Here is a 19,864-nt window from a genome sequence, read left to right as displayed (position 1 = left end):
TTGAAGCTCTGCCAGTCTTTTACTTCCATACTTCCAGTCATTGTTTAGAGAGAGGTAGAGTGGTCGTCTAGCAACTGAAGGGTCGCTGGTTCGATCCTCACTTCCCCCGGTGACCATGTCCAAATATCCTTGAGCAAGGGACTGAGCTCCTAATTGCTCCTGATGGCCCTGCGACAGACTGGTGACCCGTCCAGGGTGAACCCCGCCTCTCACCCAATGTGGAACCTGAATGGATAAGTGGTATAGAAAATAGATGGGTGGCAGGATCTCATGATTCGTGGGCTGTGAGAAGGGGATCTACATCTCTCTGATTCTCCTTCTGCTTCCTCTCTGGCCCAATCTAGGAATACTACTGCTCAACCCTTTCTTCCGCTTTCTGATCGTGATCTGGTTGCAACACTCGGGTTTCATTTAAACTAGGAACACCACTGACTACAACAATTCATTTCAAACTGCACACACCCACAAAACAGTTAAAAAAAATATCTTCAAAGGTACTTCCAGCTACGGTTTTGTCATCCATTCTGAATGTTTGATCAGACACTGTACATTTTCAAACAAATGAATTTCCTGAATGTCGAGCCAGCAGCCTTCATTTTCACTTTCATTCTTACTCATACCTAACTGGGGTTTCTGTCTCGACATGTGAAGCTAAGGATCTGCTTTAAAAAAAAACCAGCCGTCACCGGAACAAGACTGACTTCTCTTGAGTGTGTTTCAAGAGGACACCTTTGCTTCTTTGGGCTTATTTTTTTTCTCACTCAAGGAGAACAGAAATCGGACTTGGAGGCACTTCAAGTCCGTACGATAGAATCTAAGATGAATCATCAGACGTCACCGTCTACTGCTGCAGACGCGGATGAAGAAAGTCCTCTGCTGAAAAGAAGACTAACATCGTCAGAATCTCAGGTTTAACATCTAACATCTTCTAAAGCACTGCACTCAAATGTTGTGGCTTTGTAACTTCTTGATTGCACATGCTTGAGGAAATTCTCATGGTTTTTCATTACAACTTCGTTTTAAAAGTTTTAAAAACAGGAAATCCCTGTGATAGGGGTTGTTTTTTTGTGCTTGAAATGTAGGTTGGGAACAATACATCACGTGTCACCATTATATTCCTTTTATGCTTTATCAATTAACATTAATGTGATTTTTCATGAAAGCCTCGAGGGAATTTATTTCCATTTGGCACAAATGTTCAGTTGAACTGAAAACCTTTTGCTGGTCAAATGTCACTATTAGCTTGCATGCAGCCGTCCCATTCTTGTCAATGAGCTTTAGATTGGTCACAAACATCCACTGGGATTTGAGGATAAACTGAAAGGTTTTTGCAAGTTAAAGGCAAGAACACCTTGCAGAGGCACACAACTGCAATGCTGTTTTTCTAGTTATTCCTGTTTAAATTGTGAGAAAATAAGATTATAATCACAATACTCACCTAAACATATGTGATTTTTATCTCCTATCCCAGATTCACAACTCCAGGCTGTACCTTGCTGTCTTTGCAGCCGTCCTAGGGAACTTCAACTTCGGATACTCCCTGGTCTATCCATCCCCTGTCCTTCCACAGCTCATGAGCCCAGATGCTGACCCCCGCCTAAAGATGAACCATACGCAGGCTGGCTGGTTCGGCTCAGTCTACGCCCTGGGTGCAGCAGCTGGTGGGCTGGGGGCCATGCTGCTCAATGATTTGATTGGACGGAAGCTGAGCATCATTGCGTCAGCTATACCTTGCACTATTGGGTTAGTGATGCTGTACAGCTGTTGAATTGAGTAAGCTGATAGAAAATGCTGTATTGCACTTAATGTGTGTGTGTGTGTGTGTGTGTGTGTGTGTGTGTGTGTGTGTGTGTGTGTGTGTGTGTGTGTAGGTGTGTGTGTGTGGAGGGGGGGGTTGTCCTGTGGCGCACCTTTTATTTTACAGCTTCATTTATAGAAGGATCTCAACTTAATTTTTCTCTCCTTTCTCTGAACAAAATCCCTTGATTCCAAAGTTAAACAACATTTTCTGGTCACTGAGGTGATCATGCCTGTGTGCCTCTGTGAGCCTGCATGTACAGATTTTATCTCTGTTTCAGCTACATGCTGATGGGCGGGGCCGTGAACCTGTGGATGCTTGACATCGGCCGCTTCCTGACAGGTGTTGCTGGGGGGATGACATCAGCATCCATTCCAGTAGGTTAAGATGGATGTGGATGCTCCTATTTCCTCTGAAATACCAGTCATGAAACACCTGTAGGCCCTATATTTACGTACATAAGAAGATTTTCTGTGTGGAATAGTCCTCCCTCTTATTTGTTACAGGTTTATATCTCAGAGATCTCCCACAAAAACGTGAGAGGAGCTCTGGGCTCCTGCCCACAGATCACCTCTGTGTGTGGATCCCTGGTACTCTACTGTCTGGGTAGGTGCTCTACTTTTTAAACTTTTAGCTGTACCACTTTACAATAAGGGAACATTAAGAATGGCTCCTTAATGCACATGTAACTATTAGCGAATGTGTGGTGTGTGGATATAAACAACCTAGAGAGTGGGGTGGGGTAAGGGAGACGTTACTTATGTTGCACTTTATATTTTACTTTACTTTACTTTTACTTTTACTTTATATTTTATTCTTATATATTGACTAGGTCTTATATTACTGTTGTTAACTGTACCTGATTGTCAAGTGTTACCCATGTAGCCACGAATATGAGATTTTTAGTGGTTCATTGAAGAGGTGTAACGGAAGCAAAAGAAAATCTCTGTATTTTGAGTGTTAGCAACCTCAAATCGCAGCAGAGCCTGCGGTCAAGATGTAACAGCCTCAGTTTTATCCTTCTTTCTTGTTTCATCGTGACCTCAAAATCATGGATGATGTACAGGCCTGGTGGTACCGTGGCGATGGCTGGCAGTGGCGGGGGAGGTGCCAGCCGTGCTGATGGTTATACTGCTAGTCTTCATGCCCCGCTCCCCGAGAAGGCTCCTCTCTCTGGGCAGACAGGAGCAGGCTGAGCGGGCCCTCCGCTGGCTGCGTGGCGCCAACTACGACACACGGGTGGAGCTCAGCGCTATACAGGTAAGAGGCAGACACACATCATTGGTTTTAACAACAGTAGATTTCAGTCTCAGCCCTTTGTTTTTGTTTTGTTTTGTTTTGCTTTTTTACAAGTGTTTGAGTGCAAACAATAATAAGAACCAAATGCTCTGATTTCGTCCACGACCGCTGTGAAAACACAATATCAGGCAGTTATCCACATCTGTTTATCCACTCATTTTGGCCACTGAGAGTTGCTAAAGTGTTTGACCATACAGAGATCTTAGAGTTTAGGGATCCTTTTAATTATTTTGTTAATCTCAGATAAAAATCTGAGCCCATCTGAGGTCTCATCAAGCTCATAGTGAACCACTTTTGATCCAGATAGTTCTATTGTAGGCGGCACGGTGCTGCAGTGGTCAGCACTGTCGCCTCACAGCAAGAAGGTTCCAGGTTCGAGTCCCGGCTCCAGCACAGGATCTTTCTGTGTGAGTCTCCATGTTCTCCCTGTTCCTGTGTGGGTTCTCTCTGGTACTCCAGCTTCCTCCACAGTCCAAAGACATCAAGAGGGGACGAGGCTGATTGGATTCTCTAAATTGACCGTTGGTGTGACTGTGAGTGTGAATGGTTGTCTGTCTCTATGTGTTGGTCCTGTGATGGACTGGTGACCCGTCCAGGGTGAACCCCGCCTCTCACCTGAAGGCTGCTGGGATAGACTCCAGCCCCCCCCCATGACCCTGAACAGGATAAGTGGAAGAAAATGGATGGATGAACGGATGGTTCTATTGTGGTTCTCAATACTGGACCAATTTAGATTTAAGTGTTTAATTTAGAACCCTAACCCGAGCAGAAAACAGAAAAATGGGACCCAAGTTGAAAATAATCTCCATTTAACCTTTCAACCTTTTGGCTTCAACTCATTTGGAAGTAAAAGAGGAAACACTGATATCATTTAAAGGTTTGAGATGTAATTGGTTTTAAAATCATTTTTCTCACACACTGAAAGATGTGTGAATGAGGACATTAATAGATGGGGGGGGGGGGTGTTGGAATGGAGTTGTCACACATTTGTGTATTTGTGTGTGTGCCTCATTGCAGCACAGCATCAGGATGCAGAGCCGAGTCACGTGTTCCCAGCTGGCTACACCCACCTTCTACCGGCCAATCATAATCTCAGTGGTGATGCGCTTCCTGCAGCAGATGACGGGCATCACTCCCATCCTGGTTTACATGGAATTGCTCTTTGAAAATAGCAAGGGCCTGCTGGAGCCGAGGTAGAGCCGACTTTAACAATTATTATGGACTCAACTTGTCTTCACTAACACTGAAACTACAGTCTGACCTCTTGAATCGTTGTTAATTAATGGTTCTGATGTTGTCACTAATCTGTTGGTCTTGAGACACGACATATCCTAACTTATCCTTGTTCTGATTCGTTCAGGTTCAATGCTGCTATTGTGGGAGCGGCTCGCATTATTTCCGTTGCTATAGCAGCCAGTTTGATGGACAAGGCAGGACGTAAAGCTCTGCTGTACACCTCAAGCATGCTGATGTTCCTGTCCTCTCTGACTCTGACCATGGTCTCCTTCGGCTCTAGTTGCTCACCGAGCCCTAACCCTCCGAACCTTACTGCGAGCTGGGACTACAGCTCCCATAATATCATGGGAAACGTTCCAGACCCCAGCCACCAAACTGCAGCGAGCCTCATCCCTCTCATCAGCACCATCATATTTATATTTGGTATGTGTTTATCCCATCTTATCTCAGTACTCAAATCAGTGCGGCCATTTTAACGTGAAATACAAAGTTGGTAAAGACAACACATCTAATCGTCCCCATGCAGGGTCATCTTGTTCTACTTAGCTCTCCTGGCGTGATTCAGGCTGTCACACCAACATCCTCCATCTTACACCCCTGAAAGGGTTAGGGTTAGGGTTAAGGTTTCCAACTGGTTGATTTAATTGTACTGATTAAATATTCAAAGGCGGAGGAGTAAAGGCAGATCCCTCTGGTAGCTTTTTGAATTGAATGTTTGGAGCTTTTATTTATGTCATAAAAGCATCCGCTTTAAATGAGTTGTTTGCTTCCTCATGTTTGTCTCCTAGGTTACGCCATGGGATGGGGGCCAATCACATGGTTGCTGATGTCAGAGGTGTTGCCACTGGTTGCCAGGGGTGTGGCTTCAGGTTTGTGCGTGACTGTCAGCTGGTTGACGGCATTTATGCTCACAATCGCCTTCACACACCTGAAGGTGTTATACGGCCTGTACGTGCCCTACTTGTGGTTTACAGTGATGTGTGTTCTGGGGCTGTTGTTCAACGCCGTTTGCATTCCAGAGACTCGTGGAAGGTCGCTGGAGGAAATAGAGAACTATTTCAGGACAGGTCGCACGTTCACCATCAATCGTTCTCCTTCTCCATCACAGTAGCGGAAGCTCCCACAACACTTTTCCCACTAACTGGTCATTTGATTTCAAACTGGTAAAGGACAAATGTCTTTATTTTCTTTCATGTCTGCCGCCAGTCACACTCGGTCACCATTTCTTTTCAGCTTTTACATTAAACAAAATGGTAATGAGAAGCATTTAACACCTTCCCTAAATTATAACTTTTCATCCATACCAAGAAGTATTGGACAAAACACTACTTCACTGTTTGTTCTTTGCCTTCATGTCTGATTTTACTTAACTAAAGGGACAGAAAATGAACAGGTCACGTTGATTTATGCAGTTACACTTTATCATTTACTTGAACGTGTTTTAATGTGCTGCCTACTGAGCTGTTTCAGGTTGGACTGCATTTTCTAAGTCAATTCGAAGGGAAGAAAATGAAAGGCAATCCTACAAAGAATCAGCAACGGATTCATCCTTGTTACACTGACTTATGACATTAAAAAAAAGTCCGCCAGCAGGACTCTAATATAACAAGAGTAATGGGTGAATAAAGAAAATAAAATCTTTGTCAGTCCTGCTCCAAAACAGAACAGAAATCTGGCCTATCAGCTGTTTTGAAAAGTAGGACAGGAAGTGACATCGCCAGCGTGCTATGGTTGCTCAGCGAGTGGTCACATGTTGCAGTGTCCTTTCAGCCTCACTCGCTCCATTTCCTCAGCGGAGGAGTTCCTGTAATCTCTCTGACCTTATCAGATGCTTACACTGCAGAAAACAAAGGGAATTCAGGGAAATTATAACTGTAAAATAACTATTACAAAAGTTTGCTATGAACATGTCAGATAATATTTGAACACGGTCACTCAAGAAATGTTACAGTGAGTGATCCTGTAGGCAAGATTTTAAGTGCAATTAAGATGGTTTCTGAAAAACAGTATTTTTGTAAGGGTTTTTTTTTGGGTGGCGGGGTAAAACTGATAGTTTTTACAGAGCTGTGTTTTTTTTTTTTTAATTATTTTTGTTTCAGATCAATATCAAACGTTGAAACTCCCTGAGTGTAATCTCGAAATAAAAAAATTAAAAAGCCATTTTAAAAAAAAATCAGCGCAAAGAACTGATTCTGTGTGGGTTTTTTTTTTTAAATCATTGAGAGGACATTTGGTTCAAATTGTTATGTTGGGGACTATTTTTGGTTTAAGGTAAGGAGTGGGTGTGTAGGGATGGCAAGTGCACTGCGCGAGTCCTCATCTATCGTCAAATAGCTGTTGCAGAGTAAAGTTTTGATTAAAGTTGCACACAAACCGGTTCTAGCAATGCATGCAAAGACTGTTTAGGAGAAAAGTGTATTTTAAAAGTGTATTTGATGGACGCTTCCTATCCAGTAGAAAGGGTTATCTGTTGTCTTGTCTGGGGACAATGGCAGAACAGTGCGAATTTCATACAACATACACTGTTAAAATATAAGCCTGTAGAGGTGCAGGCTTTGTGTGTCAATGTATGTTAAAAAAAAATACTAAAAACTTTATTATTCTGGAAATTGAGTTTATTGAGGCCTCTTTGATCAGTTTGAAGTAGGTTTTTCAGTCGGCCATTGGTTCTTCATTGCTAGCTACTGTAATTGTACCTTTACGGCTACTCTTGGCATCCCCTTGTCGTTTTCTTGCTGTTGAACAATACGTAACTTAGAAATGTGGAAGGGCGGCAGCAAAGACAGAAGGAGACGGAGCAGTTTCTGAGCGTGTCTTTTCCGTTCACTCAGTATTTATATACCTGCTGAGTCAGACACTATTTCTAGATTTTTGTCTCCACCCTCTTCCTTTCTTCCTTTACTTAACTCAGTGCTTCTCTCTGTCCCTCCCTCTCTGCATCCCTCGCTCCTCATCACCTGTCTGCTGCCTTCTGACAAATTATTGTAATTATTATCATATTCTATTTTAATTTAATTTTATGTATCAATTCGCTTTTTATTATTGGAGTGGAAGAGTGTTTTTTGTTTTATGTGAGCTCCTGCACATATGAATCTCCTCTAGAGGAGGATAACAGTTATTCTTTTCTATTCTACCTTTGTGTTTGTTCAAAATGTGTTCAGCCATGACTTCTATAATAATTTAAACTATGACCAAGTTACACCCTTTCACCTTCACTTCTTCTCTAATTGAGCCGTGAAATCTCCAAACCATCAGAGTATTTTTCTTGTTTCAGAATGGCTTTGATTTCTAGTGCACCAATGTTTCCTGTTCCTTCACAAACAAAATCACGTTGCTGTCTTTCCTCTGTCTCCTCAAGAACCCGGTGTACCGCAAGGCTCCATTCTGGGTCCAGCTCCAAGGCCCAAGAAAAATATGGGGCTTCTCTTTGTGGGGTTTGTAATGCTCCCCCCCAACTTCTAACTTAAAACAACACAGAAAGAGCATAAAATATGTAAATATTAACTAATTTCCTTTAGACAAGCCATGACTCAACTACTGGTTGTTGTAAGATGGTAAGACAGGCCAAAACTGATTCAAGATCTTATTTCCTTACTATATCCCACAGTTTTTGACCAGTTTAAAATTTAAGATAAAATCTGAGGCCTCTGGTCTTCATTTTATTTTATTTTTTTAAATTTTTTAAATGATCGTTCTTCATTCATCTTCTTCCTTCTTCTAAAAGCCAAAACCTAAAGTGACAGACAACCTTGCCGTCAGTGTCATCATATAATTCACCACATTAAAAGGCTAAGTGACTTTGTTGTGCATTTGACTTCACTATTTTTACTTTTTATACAGTATTAATGCAGGCTCCAGGTTTTAGCCAGTTGTTAGCATCTTTACTTGTTGCTGTGGTTTCAGATGTCTCTTAATTCTTTATCGTGACAATCATTAAATGAGCAGGTGGCCTCGCCCAATGTGAGACACAACATTGTGTCCATGTCATTAAAGACTCATCTTGTCTTCTAATCAATTAAGAATGTCCCAGTTACACACAGTCACACAGTCACACACACACACACACACACACACACACACACACACACACACACACACACACGCACGCACGCACGCACATACACACACACGCACGCACACACATACACACACACACACAACTTATTTTTGCTACAGTATCTTAAGCTCTGTAAGGATTGGTCTATTTTCTGGAATGTTGTTCATCAGGCCCATCGAAACACACAGACACACACACACCGCCTCACCCCTTTTGACATCATGTGATGAGGCAACACCCCGTGCTCTCTCTCTTTCTCTCTCTCTGTCTCTCTCTCTCTGTCACTTTTATCTCCACAATATTCCACTTGACGTGTTTCGGGATTATGAAATAATGAGAGAGCTGAACCAGAGGCAAGAATTTTTTAAAAATGGTTTGTGTTTCAGTCTGGCAAACGACATGAATGATGAATAAATAAGACCTGAATGGAGGAATTTGAGGAATGGGCTGTGGGTGTGATAGTCATTGTTTCAAGTCTTTTGGAAAGCTAAGCTATGTAAAGGTAAGGTGTGTTAAGGCCCTCATCACCCAGCAGCACTGTGATCAAGTGACCAATATTAGAAAAATGCAGCTGAACTGGCCTGCAAACATTTGAGGACCTTTTTGAGCAGAAATCCGACAACATTCATTCAATCGTGTAAGCTTTGCCACATCAGATACACCCGATAGGCATGTATTTGGGAATATTCTCCATCATCCAGGTCATCGTAATTCTCAAAAATGATCAATATGGGCAACAAGAGGTGAGTCCAGTTGCCTACATGGATCATTTTTGAGAATCTCGATAGGCATATTGTTTGTGTATGAGAGAGTTCGATGAGGAAAACTGAGAAAACTCTCTTGTGTGTCAGATGAGCTTTGCTTAGCACAGAGCCTGGAGGCAGGAAACGACCAGCTTAGCCTAAATTACGCTCTTTTATGAGAGTTTACCAAATGTGTCTGACTATTTTTGTAAGTTACTTCTTGTTATAGCTGTCAGAGGTCAATTCAAAACAAGACGTGAAGCTAAGCTATCAGGTTGCAGGCTAAAAGTTCAGCGTTGGAGCGGGACCCATCATGTGGTCCAAAAATGCCACTGATATCAATGATGTTTCTCAAAATGTGAATCCCGATTGCAGTAAATGTATGGAAGCTGAGAGCGACAGTGCCTATAACTACATTCTTGGTGTTGGTATCTCAAAATCCCCAGTTTTGAAATGAACTCAAAATCCTCAAGCTTGTTTTCTCCTGAAAAAGGATACATTTATCCTGCCATATAGTGAAAAGTGGCCGTTCTTCAAATAACGAGCTAATTGACCTCATTTGATTTCCTTGTGATAACTTGTTTTCGATTTCTTTTCTGATGAAATAAATCATTATTTCAATAAAAAAAGCGGTCATTACATTGTGATCTCTGTGAAATATTCCGACATTGAAGCAGTACCTGTTCAGGCCTTCTGTACTCACAAACCGGCAGATAAAACAACTTCACGTTGTACTACTACTTAAAGGCGGTGACATCAACTGTTGCTTTCTTTATATTCATGGCGTAGCAGCTGGATTCATGGCAACATGGGTGTGTAAATGTGCGTTACTGTGAAATCTTTCTGTTCTGACTCCTGAAAACCTGTTGCTGAACTGTTCATACAGCACCTGTACACATATGTGATATAAGATTACTACACAGCTGTAAAACTGTGTTTGGATTCTTCCCAAATGCAGGAAAGTAAGGATTAAATCAGGCTTTATTATTCTGCATATCATTAATTTTTTTCTATGTGCAAGTCGGTGACATGAGTTTAATAAACCCTCAGAGTTTCAGTTGTGCCAACATGGCCCAGAGGCCTCATCCTAATAGGAATGCCATGAAAGGAAGTGAGTGTTGAAGTGATATTATGGACTCTCTCTCTCTCTCACACACACACACACACACACACACACACACACACACACACACACACACACACACACACACACACACACACACACACACACTTATGCAATTTAGAGAAGGACAAAACAAAGATAGCTTTTAGTTGGTTCATGCAGAATTTTCACAGAAGGCATACATACGTCAGCAGGAGGGAAACTGGTTCTACTCACTCTGTAGTCACACACACACATACACACACACATACACACACACACACACACACACACAAATGTAGAGACATTCCCTCAATCATCCCTGTGGGACAAAGACCAAAGTAAAAAAAAAAGACCAATAATGCCTTTGAAAGTTACGCCTCACCAGCTGAGTGATTAATTTCACCTGCATTTTCTGGTCTTTGTGGATGAGGGCGGGTCCAGGTGCACGTCAAGGGCGAGGCTTGTAGAGGTACAGGTTTCAGCCACAACCTCTCTGGACTGCACATCAGCAGCAGCTCACACACACACTTCAGCACATCGACGACAGCAGCACACCAAGGTAAGACTCTCCTGGTTTGATGTGTGGAGAGACGACTTTGCACTTCAGGGCTGAAACGTTTGTTACTGTTGATGAGCTTCGATCACCTGGAGGTTTGTCATCGTCACTCATCATTTATTTTAGGTTTAATCTATGAAAATAGACAAATATATAGAAGCTTATGACCTAAATGATGACCAAATGAAAAACCTGTAAAATTCTTGCAAATTAACTGCAAAGTCAGTGGACTTAACAAGTGAACCTTAAATGATAATGAAGGAAAGGTTAGACAATATTATCATATTTGATATGTTATAAAAGTAGAACACTCTTCTTGCTTAATTAATTGTATTTATTCATTTACAAGGGACAGAAATTCCTTTTTCCAGGCATTCATTTTGGCCTGAGTCTAATGTGGATTTTTTGCCAGGTCAGCTTTAGGCCCGCCTGTACAACACCTCTGCCACGATGTTCATGAAGTCCCTGTTGACACTTTTAGGAAGGTTGCACTGCGATTGTACGGGTGGTGGCGGTGGCGCACTGGGGTGCGCGACACGGCAAAGCCGTTCTGTACGTCTTCAAAACTGCATTTAGAGAAACGTAAACCTCTCTGACATCGTCTGCCAAAACTGTGCAAACTTATTAACAGAGCATCATGACCTCAGCAGGATTAATGGCAGAGCTGCTGTGTTGGATCCCATTAGATTTCCAGGCGTATAATTCAGCAGGTGAGGGGGGTGCGCAGCTGCCTGGGTGTAGCCAGCTCTCCTCCTCTGACTACTCTGACGTTCAACGGAAATGTGAGGCTCCCACTTACACGCTTGCTTGTGATTTAGTTGATGGAACTGTTCTTTAAACTGCAGTCAGTCCCGCAAAGCTTCATGACTGATTTTCTTTGCGGTGAACGTTTGAGGCCTGTTGTGGGAGATTTCACAGATGTCTGGTGTTTGGAGGGGAGGGCGATGGCCAGTTTCATAGTTGGGTAACTGGAGGTGTGTGAGTAGTTGAGGTAGTAACAATGTGACAGGAAATCATTTGTTCTTAGTGAGTGATCGTGAATACGAAACCAATAAATAAGTGGAATTCAAAACAGTACCTCGACAGAGAGCATCCAAAATCTTGTTCTTGTCAAAGACCAATCTGAAACAGACCTGCAGGGCTCCAGAAGCAACAGTTGTTTGAAAGTTCATTTTGACATATCTTTGCATTTAATAGTTTATTGAGCTAGAATGTAAAGCGAGAATTTTACCATCCCCTCCTTCATCTCTTTTGCATAAAAAGAAAATGCTTGTTTCTTTTGTTCTCGAGGTCCGTTGGAGTTTTTGCCGTCTTCCACTCCCAACAGTGAGGCGTTTAATGTTCCTTCATGGCCATGACGTCAGTGGCTACAAGTGTGTCGTTATGTAATGAAACCACTTAAAATAAGATCAAAAATTCATTTATGGATTTAAATTTTCAAGAAACGTGAGATCACATTTTCTCCCAGACAGGCGAAATATGCTTGGGCTTGTCTCCTGTGTGCTCTGCTGCCTGGAGGAAAGAATCGAGGTCACTCTCAACTAAGAACAATAAGAAAATTAAAAAAACAAAACAACGCACACGCACACACAAAAAAAAACAACAACTTGAAAGCCTTCTGGTTTACTGTGTCATTGTAACGAACCATTGTGGATTGTAAGCTGGTTAATTGGATAATTTCCAGTTTGAAATGAAGCCATCATTCATCAGCTGATTGTAAAAAAAAACGAACACACACACACACACACACACACACACACACAGTGCTACCACACCTTTAACTCAGATGTGCATGAGGGCGTCGGCTTTGCAAATCAGTCCTTTTAACATTAGACGGCTTCAGTTTCACTGAGAGTAACAGTTCAGTCGCTCGACTGGTTGAAGAATTTCACGAAAACACCAATTAGGTAGACTGGTGGTTTGGTTGTGACAATCGTCTGTAACTCGTCAGCATAGCTCGTCTACAGAAGAGGATGGAAAGAAGTTGTGTCTCATTGTCTCAAAATCTGCCCCACCTAAACTCGAATCCACAACCAGGCACCTGGCTGTGTGCATGCTTGTGTGTGTGTGTGTGTGTGTGCGTGCCTGTGTGTGTGTTCGTGTGAGTGAGTTCATGGGTCACTCAAGGGGTGAGAGGTGTCCAGGGTGGCCCTGGCTGCCCCAAGTATCTAATTGGCCACCCAGGTGCCACCATTATTATTATGATTATGATTATTATTATTATTATGATTACAATAAGCATAGAATCGATTGGCACCTTTTTCCTATTCACCAGCCCCAAATGTTGCCACATTCAGCAGTTTTCCTCCATTCAGGTGGAAAACGTTTGATCTGTTGATGGTGTTCGGGTGGCTGCATAAATAAAATACTTTTCACATTTCAGTCTTAATGTCTATTCATCAGTTTTCCTGACAGGCAAGCTGTCAAACCCAGGACTCCCCCAGGCCACCTCATACATTAAAGTCTACCACTGCTGCTCTGAGTGCAGCAGCCACTAAAATCTCCCTGTTGAGATTTGAAAGAATTTTAGAATGCAGCTCATGAACATTTTAGCAGACACGCCCAAGTCACAGTTCCTCATCCTCCACTTTATCCATGTTCTTCCTTTCCAGATGTTTTGTTTCATATGGTAGGAGGTATCGGTAGAGATTTCCACTGCGTGTGTGTGTGTGTGTGTGTGTGTGTGTGTGTGTGTGTGTGTGTGTTGGGGGGGGGGAGTTGTCAGCCAGGTCACGGTGACTTCAAACCACTGTTCTCACTGAGAAACCAAACTTTATGAAGCTTGTTGCAATTTTACAAAAAAAGATTTAATTCAGTGACAGTGAGTTCAACACACCCAGACGCTTTCATGATCTGCTTATAAAACAGAACAACCAGTTTACCCTGATCTGCCCCGCTGCCCTGTCAATCATAACAGGCTTCTTTATTCTCCACACTGTAGTGAGGAATCCATTTTGGGAATGTGAGCACTGCTATCTGATTATTGATGATGGCACCGTTTCCATTCAAAATGAGAACACTGCCAAACACACTGGTCGCGTACAGTTGTCATTGTTGACGCGCTTTTCCTCCCGACGTCAGATTTTCCTGATTAGAATACTTGATAGATTTTGGACGGACAAGCAATGCAGCAGTTTTGTGTGTGTGTGTGTGTGTGTGTGTGTGTGTGTGTGTGTGTGTGTGTGTGTGTGTGTGTGTGTGTGTGTGTGTGTTCATCACCAGCAGCATTAGTTGACACACCCTCAAACTGGTGACGGAGAAACATGCGGCTTAGTTGCATTCCTGCGCCAATATATGTGTGTGTGTGTGTGTGTGTGTGTGTGTGTGTGTGTGTGTGTGTGTTCTGTAAGACAGAGAGAGAGAGAGAAAAGAATACAGGGTCATACGCCATGTGTGTTGTTACGTTTGTTTTACTAGACAAGAGATCTAAACAGGAAAAAAATCCTCATTAATTATCTTATGCCTGCTATCGTAAAATCCAAATGACAAATAAAGAAAGTCGAAGTTGAAGTCCAAGTCTAAAAAGATGATGGGCCAAGATTTTAGGTGTGTTTTTCATGTTCCAGATCAGTCATTGAAAAAGTCACATGACTATTGTTCCTCTTCTTCTAATTATGTGGGCATCGATCCACAAAAATGGCAAGCTGAAGGGGAGAGTGTGTGAGCTGTTAACCTCGAAAGAACTTAGAAAACTAGAGCCAGGAACCACTTCAGGAAAACAAACAAATGAAGTTAAATCTGATCCTATGATTGATCTACGGACGAGTATTTTGTTGAGGTTTTAGAAATGTTTAACATTTGCAAATACATGTTTAGATTAATATGTTTCTGAAATATCTAGAAATCCAAACCTTTCCATCTGCCAGGCTCTACAAACATTCCACCCTTTCAGTAACCTCTTATTCAACTCAGTTTGTGCTCGACTCGACTTCTCATTGTTCTTTCTCATCTCGCCTGTCGGCGATGTTTTAGTGACATTTAGAGGATGATCTGTTTTATCTTTATGACTTCCTTAACTCAGCCTTTAGCAGAAGCATGTTTTGAATGCCACCAGGGTGACTCGTTCACGAAAACGTTGCAGCTACTGACTACGAGCCAGTGTGAGGCGGAGGAGTTTTACCATTTTGTCGATTAAAAAAGGACAATCAAGCTTTCTTTTTTTCATTCTTTTCAAGTTGAAACCAAGATGTAAACTTCTGTATTTCACTATCTTGAGTTTGATTTTAAAAGAAAAAATGTATCCATATACAATATACTGTTTATGGCTTCTTTTTAGCTGTTTATAGTGTTCATTTTCAACAGTATATTTGTTTAATTAACTTAATTAAAGGGAAATACATTGTAAATTGCATTCACCCACACAACCCTGCTGCATGTAATCCAGTTGCAACTTTGGTTCATCCTCAGTCCACTTAAGTTAGTTTTTAATTATGTAAACTCATTATTTCTCACAGTTTAGCTGCGGTTTAAAGGAGGTGTGTTTTTAAATGGGGGGGGGGGTCGAGGGTGACGAGTGCATCTCTGGAGATCACCAATAAAACTAAGAAACCTCATCAGCAGGCTCGAGTGGTGCTAGATTTTCACAGAGTAACACACAAAGCAACTGTATAAACGTTGCTCTTAGCGACTGCACCTTAAACATGTGACCCATCACACACACCTCAGACAGCCAAACCCAGGTGCCTGCCCCTCCACCCCCCCCCCCCCCCCCCCCCTCCCAGAGGCAGCTGACAAGAAGCATCCACCCAATGCAGTTTAGGCTGTGGTGATGATAGGCTAACTGCTCCTCCTTCCACTTGGTTTCACCTGACTTACTTGGACCAAGCAGCTTGGCACATGCGCCCTCTAGTGGCAGAAAGCAGACCCACATTTGACTTGTAACAGCAGGATGACCTCACATTAATGTCTGGACAATAATCCCAGGCTTTCTCTGTTCTCTTCATAGCACAATGAGTGAAGACTTGCAAAAAGGCGTTCCCCCCTACACCATGCCAAGTAACGCTTCCATCCACATCACTGTTAACATCACCTCCATCATCAGATTCGCTCGCTGACATCTTGTTTCTGTCCTACTCTCTTTTGTCTGGCTCAAGGCGAGGGGCAGCAGAGCGGTGTGACAGTTTACAATGTCCACACGCCATTCAGCCATAACCCAGAAGGAGCTACGGCCTCTCTTGGTGCACCAGGTAAACTCACAGCTAAGGCCACTTTACTGACACATATAGTGAACAGGTCAACTCTCTCTAACACCTCTGTCCCTCCATCAGTGTTCACGAGTGGAGGGGGCTTGGGCTCAGGGTACGACGATGGCAAAAGGAAGTTTGTGAGTTATGACTCTGCGCTGGGGACGACCCCAGGCATGACGACCTGCACCTCCTGCCAGCAGCAGGTCATGACCAACGTTACCTACAAAGCAGGGACGTACGCCTGGCTGATGTGTTTACTCTTCATCTGCCTCGGGTGAGTGTGAGGTTCAGGCTCCCTTTCACGGCTCCCAGTTCCTTTAAAGGTACTATGTGTCAGATTTGTTGAACTCCACGATCCAGACCAACAGTGGGCAGCGTATTAACAGAGAGTTGGGATGCTCATCCCTATTGTAAGAAACAAGAAAATGCTAACTGAGCAAATGTATTATTACTGTCAGTGACTTTAGCAGTGGGCTGCACAGTGGTGCAGTGGTCAGCACTGTCCCCTCACAGCTAGAAGGTTCTGGGTTCAAGCAGTTAGCTACCATCAGAGAGTGAAGGAGCTCCAGTGCGGACTCTCATCTTACCATGTGATTCACACCTATGATCTCAAGATCTGAGTTGTTGCAAGGGATGTCAAAGGTTTCCATCACATCTGTGCTGGTCTGAGGCTTAATCGTGTGCTGTGAGGATGACGTCTTTTTAAAGGCAAACCCAGATGTCGGCATCACCCTGGGTTCCCTTGACCAGAAGCTGATGAGATTTTAACATTAGATTTTAGATGACAGCTGAAAATAAATTGTGTGCCAAAAAAAAGGGAAGAATTACAAAATTTGTGAAGCAAGATAATCTTGAATACCCCTTTTATGATGTTTGAGGTGTAAATGAGAATGTCAGAACTTTCTTACCAAGACTGGCTATGAATGACGTGACTTCATAGTCACCAAAGTTAGCCTTGCTCTCCTTTGTGTAGTCTCATTCTCTCCCCTTTAAGACCAATAAATACTTTCAAATTTACAAGTGCAGCAACGACTGGTGAATTTTATGGCGTGTAACAAACAGAGAACAGAGTCTGCAGAAATATGTGAGGTATCCAGTGTTCAACTCCCATTCTGCACAGTGAAGATGAGAGGGAAGATATTTTACTGAAATCACGAACAATCCCCAACAAGCGTGCGACTCATCACCTTCACAAATGACAGAGAAGCCTGGTAGAATCAAGCCAGTATGTCTACTGAAGGGTTGGCCAGTGACGTGTGAGCACATGCAGCTGCAGCACTGCTGAAAACAGCTGCAATGAGTAACTGCAAGATTTTCCATCCATCCATCCATTTTCTACTGTTTATTGCTTAAGGGTTGGGGGGGGTGGAGCCTATCCCAGTGGCTACGGGCGAGAGGCGGGGTTCACCCTGGACAGGTCACCAGTCCATCACAGGACCAACACATAGAGACAGACAACCATTCACACTCACAGTCACACCTACGGTCAATTTAGAGTATCAATCAGCCTCGTCCTCTCTTGATGTCTTTGGACTGTGGGAGGAAGCTGGAGTACCAGAGAGAACCCACACAGGAACAGGGAGAACATGGAGACTCACACAGAAAGATCCTGTGCTGGAGCCAGGACTCAAACCTGGAACCTTCTTGCTGTGGGGGGACAGTGCTGCCCACTGCACCAGTGTACCACCTAACTGCAAGATTTTATTTAGAAAAATAAAAATGGCAAAAATGTGATGGGCTGTCAAATGGCTGCTAATACTGTCTGACAGATGTTCATACGAAGGGAATGTATGTTTTTTTTTACTGAAACCCGTGTGTGTGTGTGTGTGTGTGTGTGTGTGTGTGTGTGTGCATACAGGTTAGTCCTATGCTGCTGCCTGATTCCATTCTTCATGAAACGTTTCAAGGACGCGTACCACACTTGTCCCCGCTGCAACAGAGTCCTGCACGTTGAGAAGAGAAAATGCTGTAAATGAAATGAATCCATGGAGGAAATATTGGGATAATTTTGACAGGGATTTGGTGATCTGTTATAAAACAACAACAACAAGCAGTTGTCCCTTTTGATGAAATAGTAGAGAAACGTGTTCCTGTGGATGAACTGTCACGTTTGCGAACATGAATGACTTCTACAAGAAATTAGATGACCACAGTGGGAGGGAATGTTGTGTTGCCAGAGTTGGAAAAAGAAAATCCCTTTTCAAGCTCTGGGAGACTCAATTTAGTGTTTCTCAACTACTGGTTCAGGTCCCAAGGGCGGGCCATCAGTGTCCTACAGCAGATTATGAAAAGCTTGATCTTTTTATAAATTAGATTATTTATCTAAATCTATGATGGTAATTATATGCTAAATCTTGATAAAAATAGAAAAAAAAGCAATTAATGTTCCCCTCCTCATATGCTAATTTTAGCGGTTATCTTTGCAAACTGACTGCTAACTTTAGCCTGTGCTGTGGTGAATAATGGAAAAGTCCTCGAAACAGACACAAAATTTTAACAAAACCTATTTGTTTTTATTGTATTTATTTGATTCCAGACTTCTTTCATTTATTTCAACTGGATTATTAGTTTAGAATAGATTAAAAAGTCATATGGGATCTTTGTAAATGGGCTCTGGTCAGTGCCACGTGCATAAAGTGGGACCTTGAAGTAGTTGAGAACCCCTGATGATCTACCCCTCCCCCCCGCACTTTTTTTGGGAGTCATTCTACTTTTATTCTGTTCCAGCTGAAAATCCGCTCTTTATTATTTAGCTCCTAACCTTTTAAATAGACGTTGAAATGAAGGCTTGTACATAAACTTTATCCTAAATATCATTTGATGTTTCCCGGGATTATTATTCTGTCATTTAGATGAAACAGGAATCAATCTGTAGATACATTTAAAGAAATGAAAACGCGAATAAAAAAAAAAAAAGAAAAACATTCAAAACAAGCAGCATAATCACCATTCAACTTGATTACAGAGAGCAAAATGATCTCATCTGCAGTTTGGCGTGTTGTTTTGTGTCAAGAATTTGGCGAATCACGGGAGAATAAAAGCAGGGGTAGCAAGGCGGCCCATCATCATCATCATCATCATCATCATCACGTCATCCATTAAGCTATGAAACTAATAGATGAACTAATATGAGTACCAGTGTGTGAGGGGATGATGCTCAAGGAGCAGGTTCAAAGAAAAGCTGACATCAGACTTCTCTTTGAATTTTATATTGTTTGCTGTTTTTTTTCTTCTTCTTTTTTTTTTTTAACCAACATAATAATATTTGTCACGCAGACGAAATGTATTTATTCATTCAAATGCTGCTGTTTTATTTGTTTGTTGTTCAGTGACAAAATCCACTCAGGAACGTTCATAGTTTTCGTTTTGAGCGAAACTGGAGCTGCACTGAGTCGGTGGGCTGCATTTTTGTCTGATTGCTCTTTGTTACATCTGGTCGAAAACAACTTCCTGCTTTATTCCACAACAACATCAACAATATGGTTATGATTCCAGCTCATCTACTATTCCATCACCCCGAGTAAGCCTGAACTTATTTACTGTTATAAACTATTTTATTAAAAAATGCTGATAAAATAGACCATAGAGATGATACATGACGTTGTGTGATTCTTCCTGTTCGTCTTGCTTCCTGCTGTCCTCAGAATTGAGGCGACCCATTGAATTCCCTTCCTGTATCAATGTCACATGGGTTTGTCCACTGCCCCGCCCCTGTGGGAGAAAAGCAGCAATCGTGAGAACGTATTACGACTAATTCTTTCGCCCCCATAGTCCTTGAAGCAAATATTTGACCTGTTTTCCACAAACTACACACCTTCCAAACATTCAGACACTGAAATGGCATATTTGAGACAATTAAGTCAATTAAATCAAGGAAACTTCCC

General features: G+C 42.3%; 2 protein-coding genes across 3 annotated transcripts; both read left to right on the top strand.

The window, feature by feature from the left end:
• Nucleotides 1-317: 317 nt before the first annotated feature.
• slc2a6 (solute carrier family 2 member 6) lies at nt 318-6,808 on the top strand. 2 transcript variants are annotated; one of them, XM_086184361.1, is made up of 9 exons: nt 318-909; nt 1,472-1,743; nt 2,079-2,175; nt 2,305-2,404; nt 2,865-3,058; nt 4,115-4,290; nt 4,458-4,534; nt 4,614-4,756; nt 5,122-5,299. In XM_086184361.1, exons 1-9 carry the CDS (start codon nt 820-822, stop codon nt 5,158-5,160), a joined length of 1,188 nt encoding a protein of 395 aa, XP_086040487.1. In that variant the 5' UTR covers nt 318-819; the 3' UTR covers nt 5,161-5,299. The 2 variants fall into 2 exon arrangements, with proteins under 2 accessions (XP_086040487.1, XP_086040485.1); XM_086184359.1 differs by having other exon boundaries at nt 4,458-4,756; nt 5,122-6,808.
• A 3,880-nt stretch (nt 6,809-10,688) lies between these two features.
• On the top strand, nt 10,689-19,225 carry litafd (LITAF domain containing). Its single transcript, XM_086183795.1, has 5 exons — nt 10,689-10,797; nt 15,740-15,789; nt 15,888-15,980; nt 16,062-16,254; nt 17,839-19,225. The coding sequence occupies exons 2-5, from the start codon at nt 15,744-15,746 to the stop codon at nt 17,954-17,956; spliced, it is 450 nt and encodes a 149-aa protein (XP_086039921.1). The 5' UTR covers nt 10,689-10,797; nt 15,740-15,743; the 3' UTR covers nt 17,957-19,225.
• Nucleotides 19,226-19,864: the final 639 nt, after the last annotated feature.

Source organism: Aulostomus chinensis, chromosome 18 (genome assembly GCF_037954235.1).
Source record: "Aulostomus chinensis isolate RoL2024-O1b breed Wild chromosome 18, RoL_Achi_v1.0, whole genome shotgun sequence".
Taxonomy (NCBI): domain Eukaryota; kingdom Metazoa; phylum Chordata; class Actinopteri; order Syngnathiformes; family Aulostomidae; genus Aulostomus; species Aulostomus chinensis.
This window is presented reverse-complemented; position numbering and strand designations above follow the sequence as displayed.

Excerpts from the sequence above, each read along its gene's own strand:
- slc2a6 (XM_086184359.1), top strand. The coding sequence starts at position 820 with ATGAATCATCAGACGTCACCGTCTACTGCTGCAGACGCGGATGAAGAA. Across the intron at positions 2,176-2,304 it reads TGACATCAGCATCCATTCCA|GTTTATATCTCAGAGATCTC; the intron begins GTAGGTTAAGAT and ends TATTTGTTACAG. Across the intron at positions 2,405-2,864 it reads CCTGGTACTCTACTGTCTGG|GCCTGGTGGTACCGTGGCGA; the intron begins GTAGGTGCTCTA and ends GATGATGTACAG.
- litafd (XM_086183795.1), top strand. The coding sequence starts at position 15,744 with ATGAGTGAAGACTTGCAAAAAGGCGTTCCCCCCTACACCATGCCAA. Across the intron at positions 15,790-15,887 it reads TCCCCCCTACACCATGCCAA|GCGAGGGGCAGCAGAGCGGT; the intron begins GTAACGCTTCCA and ends GTCTGGCTCAAG. Across the intron at positions 16,255-17,838 it reads TTACTCTTCATCTGCCTCGG|GTTAGTCCTATGCTGCTGCC; the intron begins GTGAGTGTGAGG and ends GTGTGCATACAG.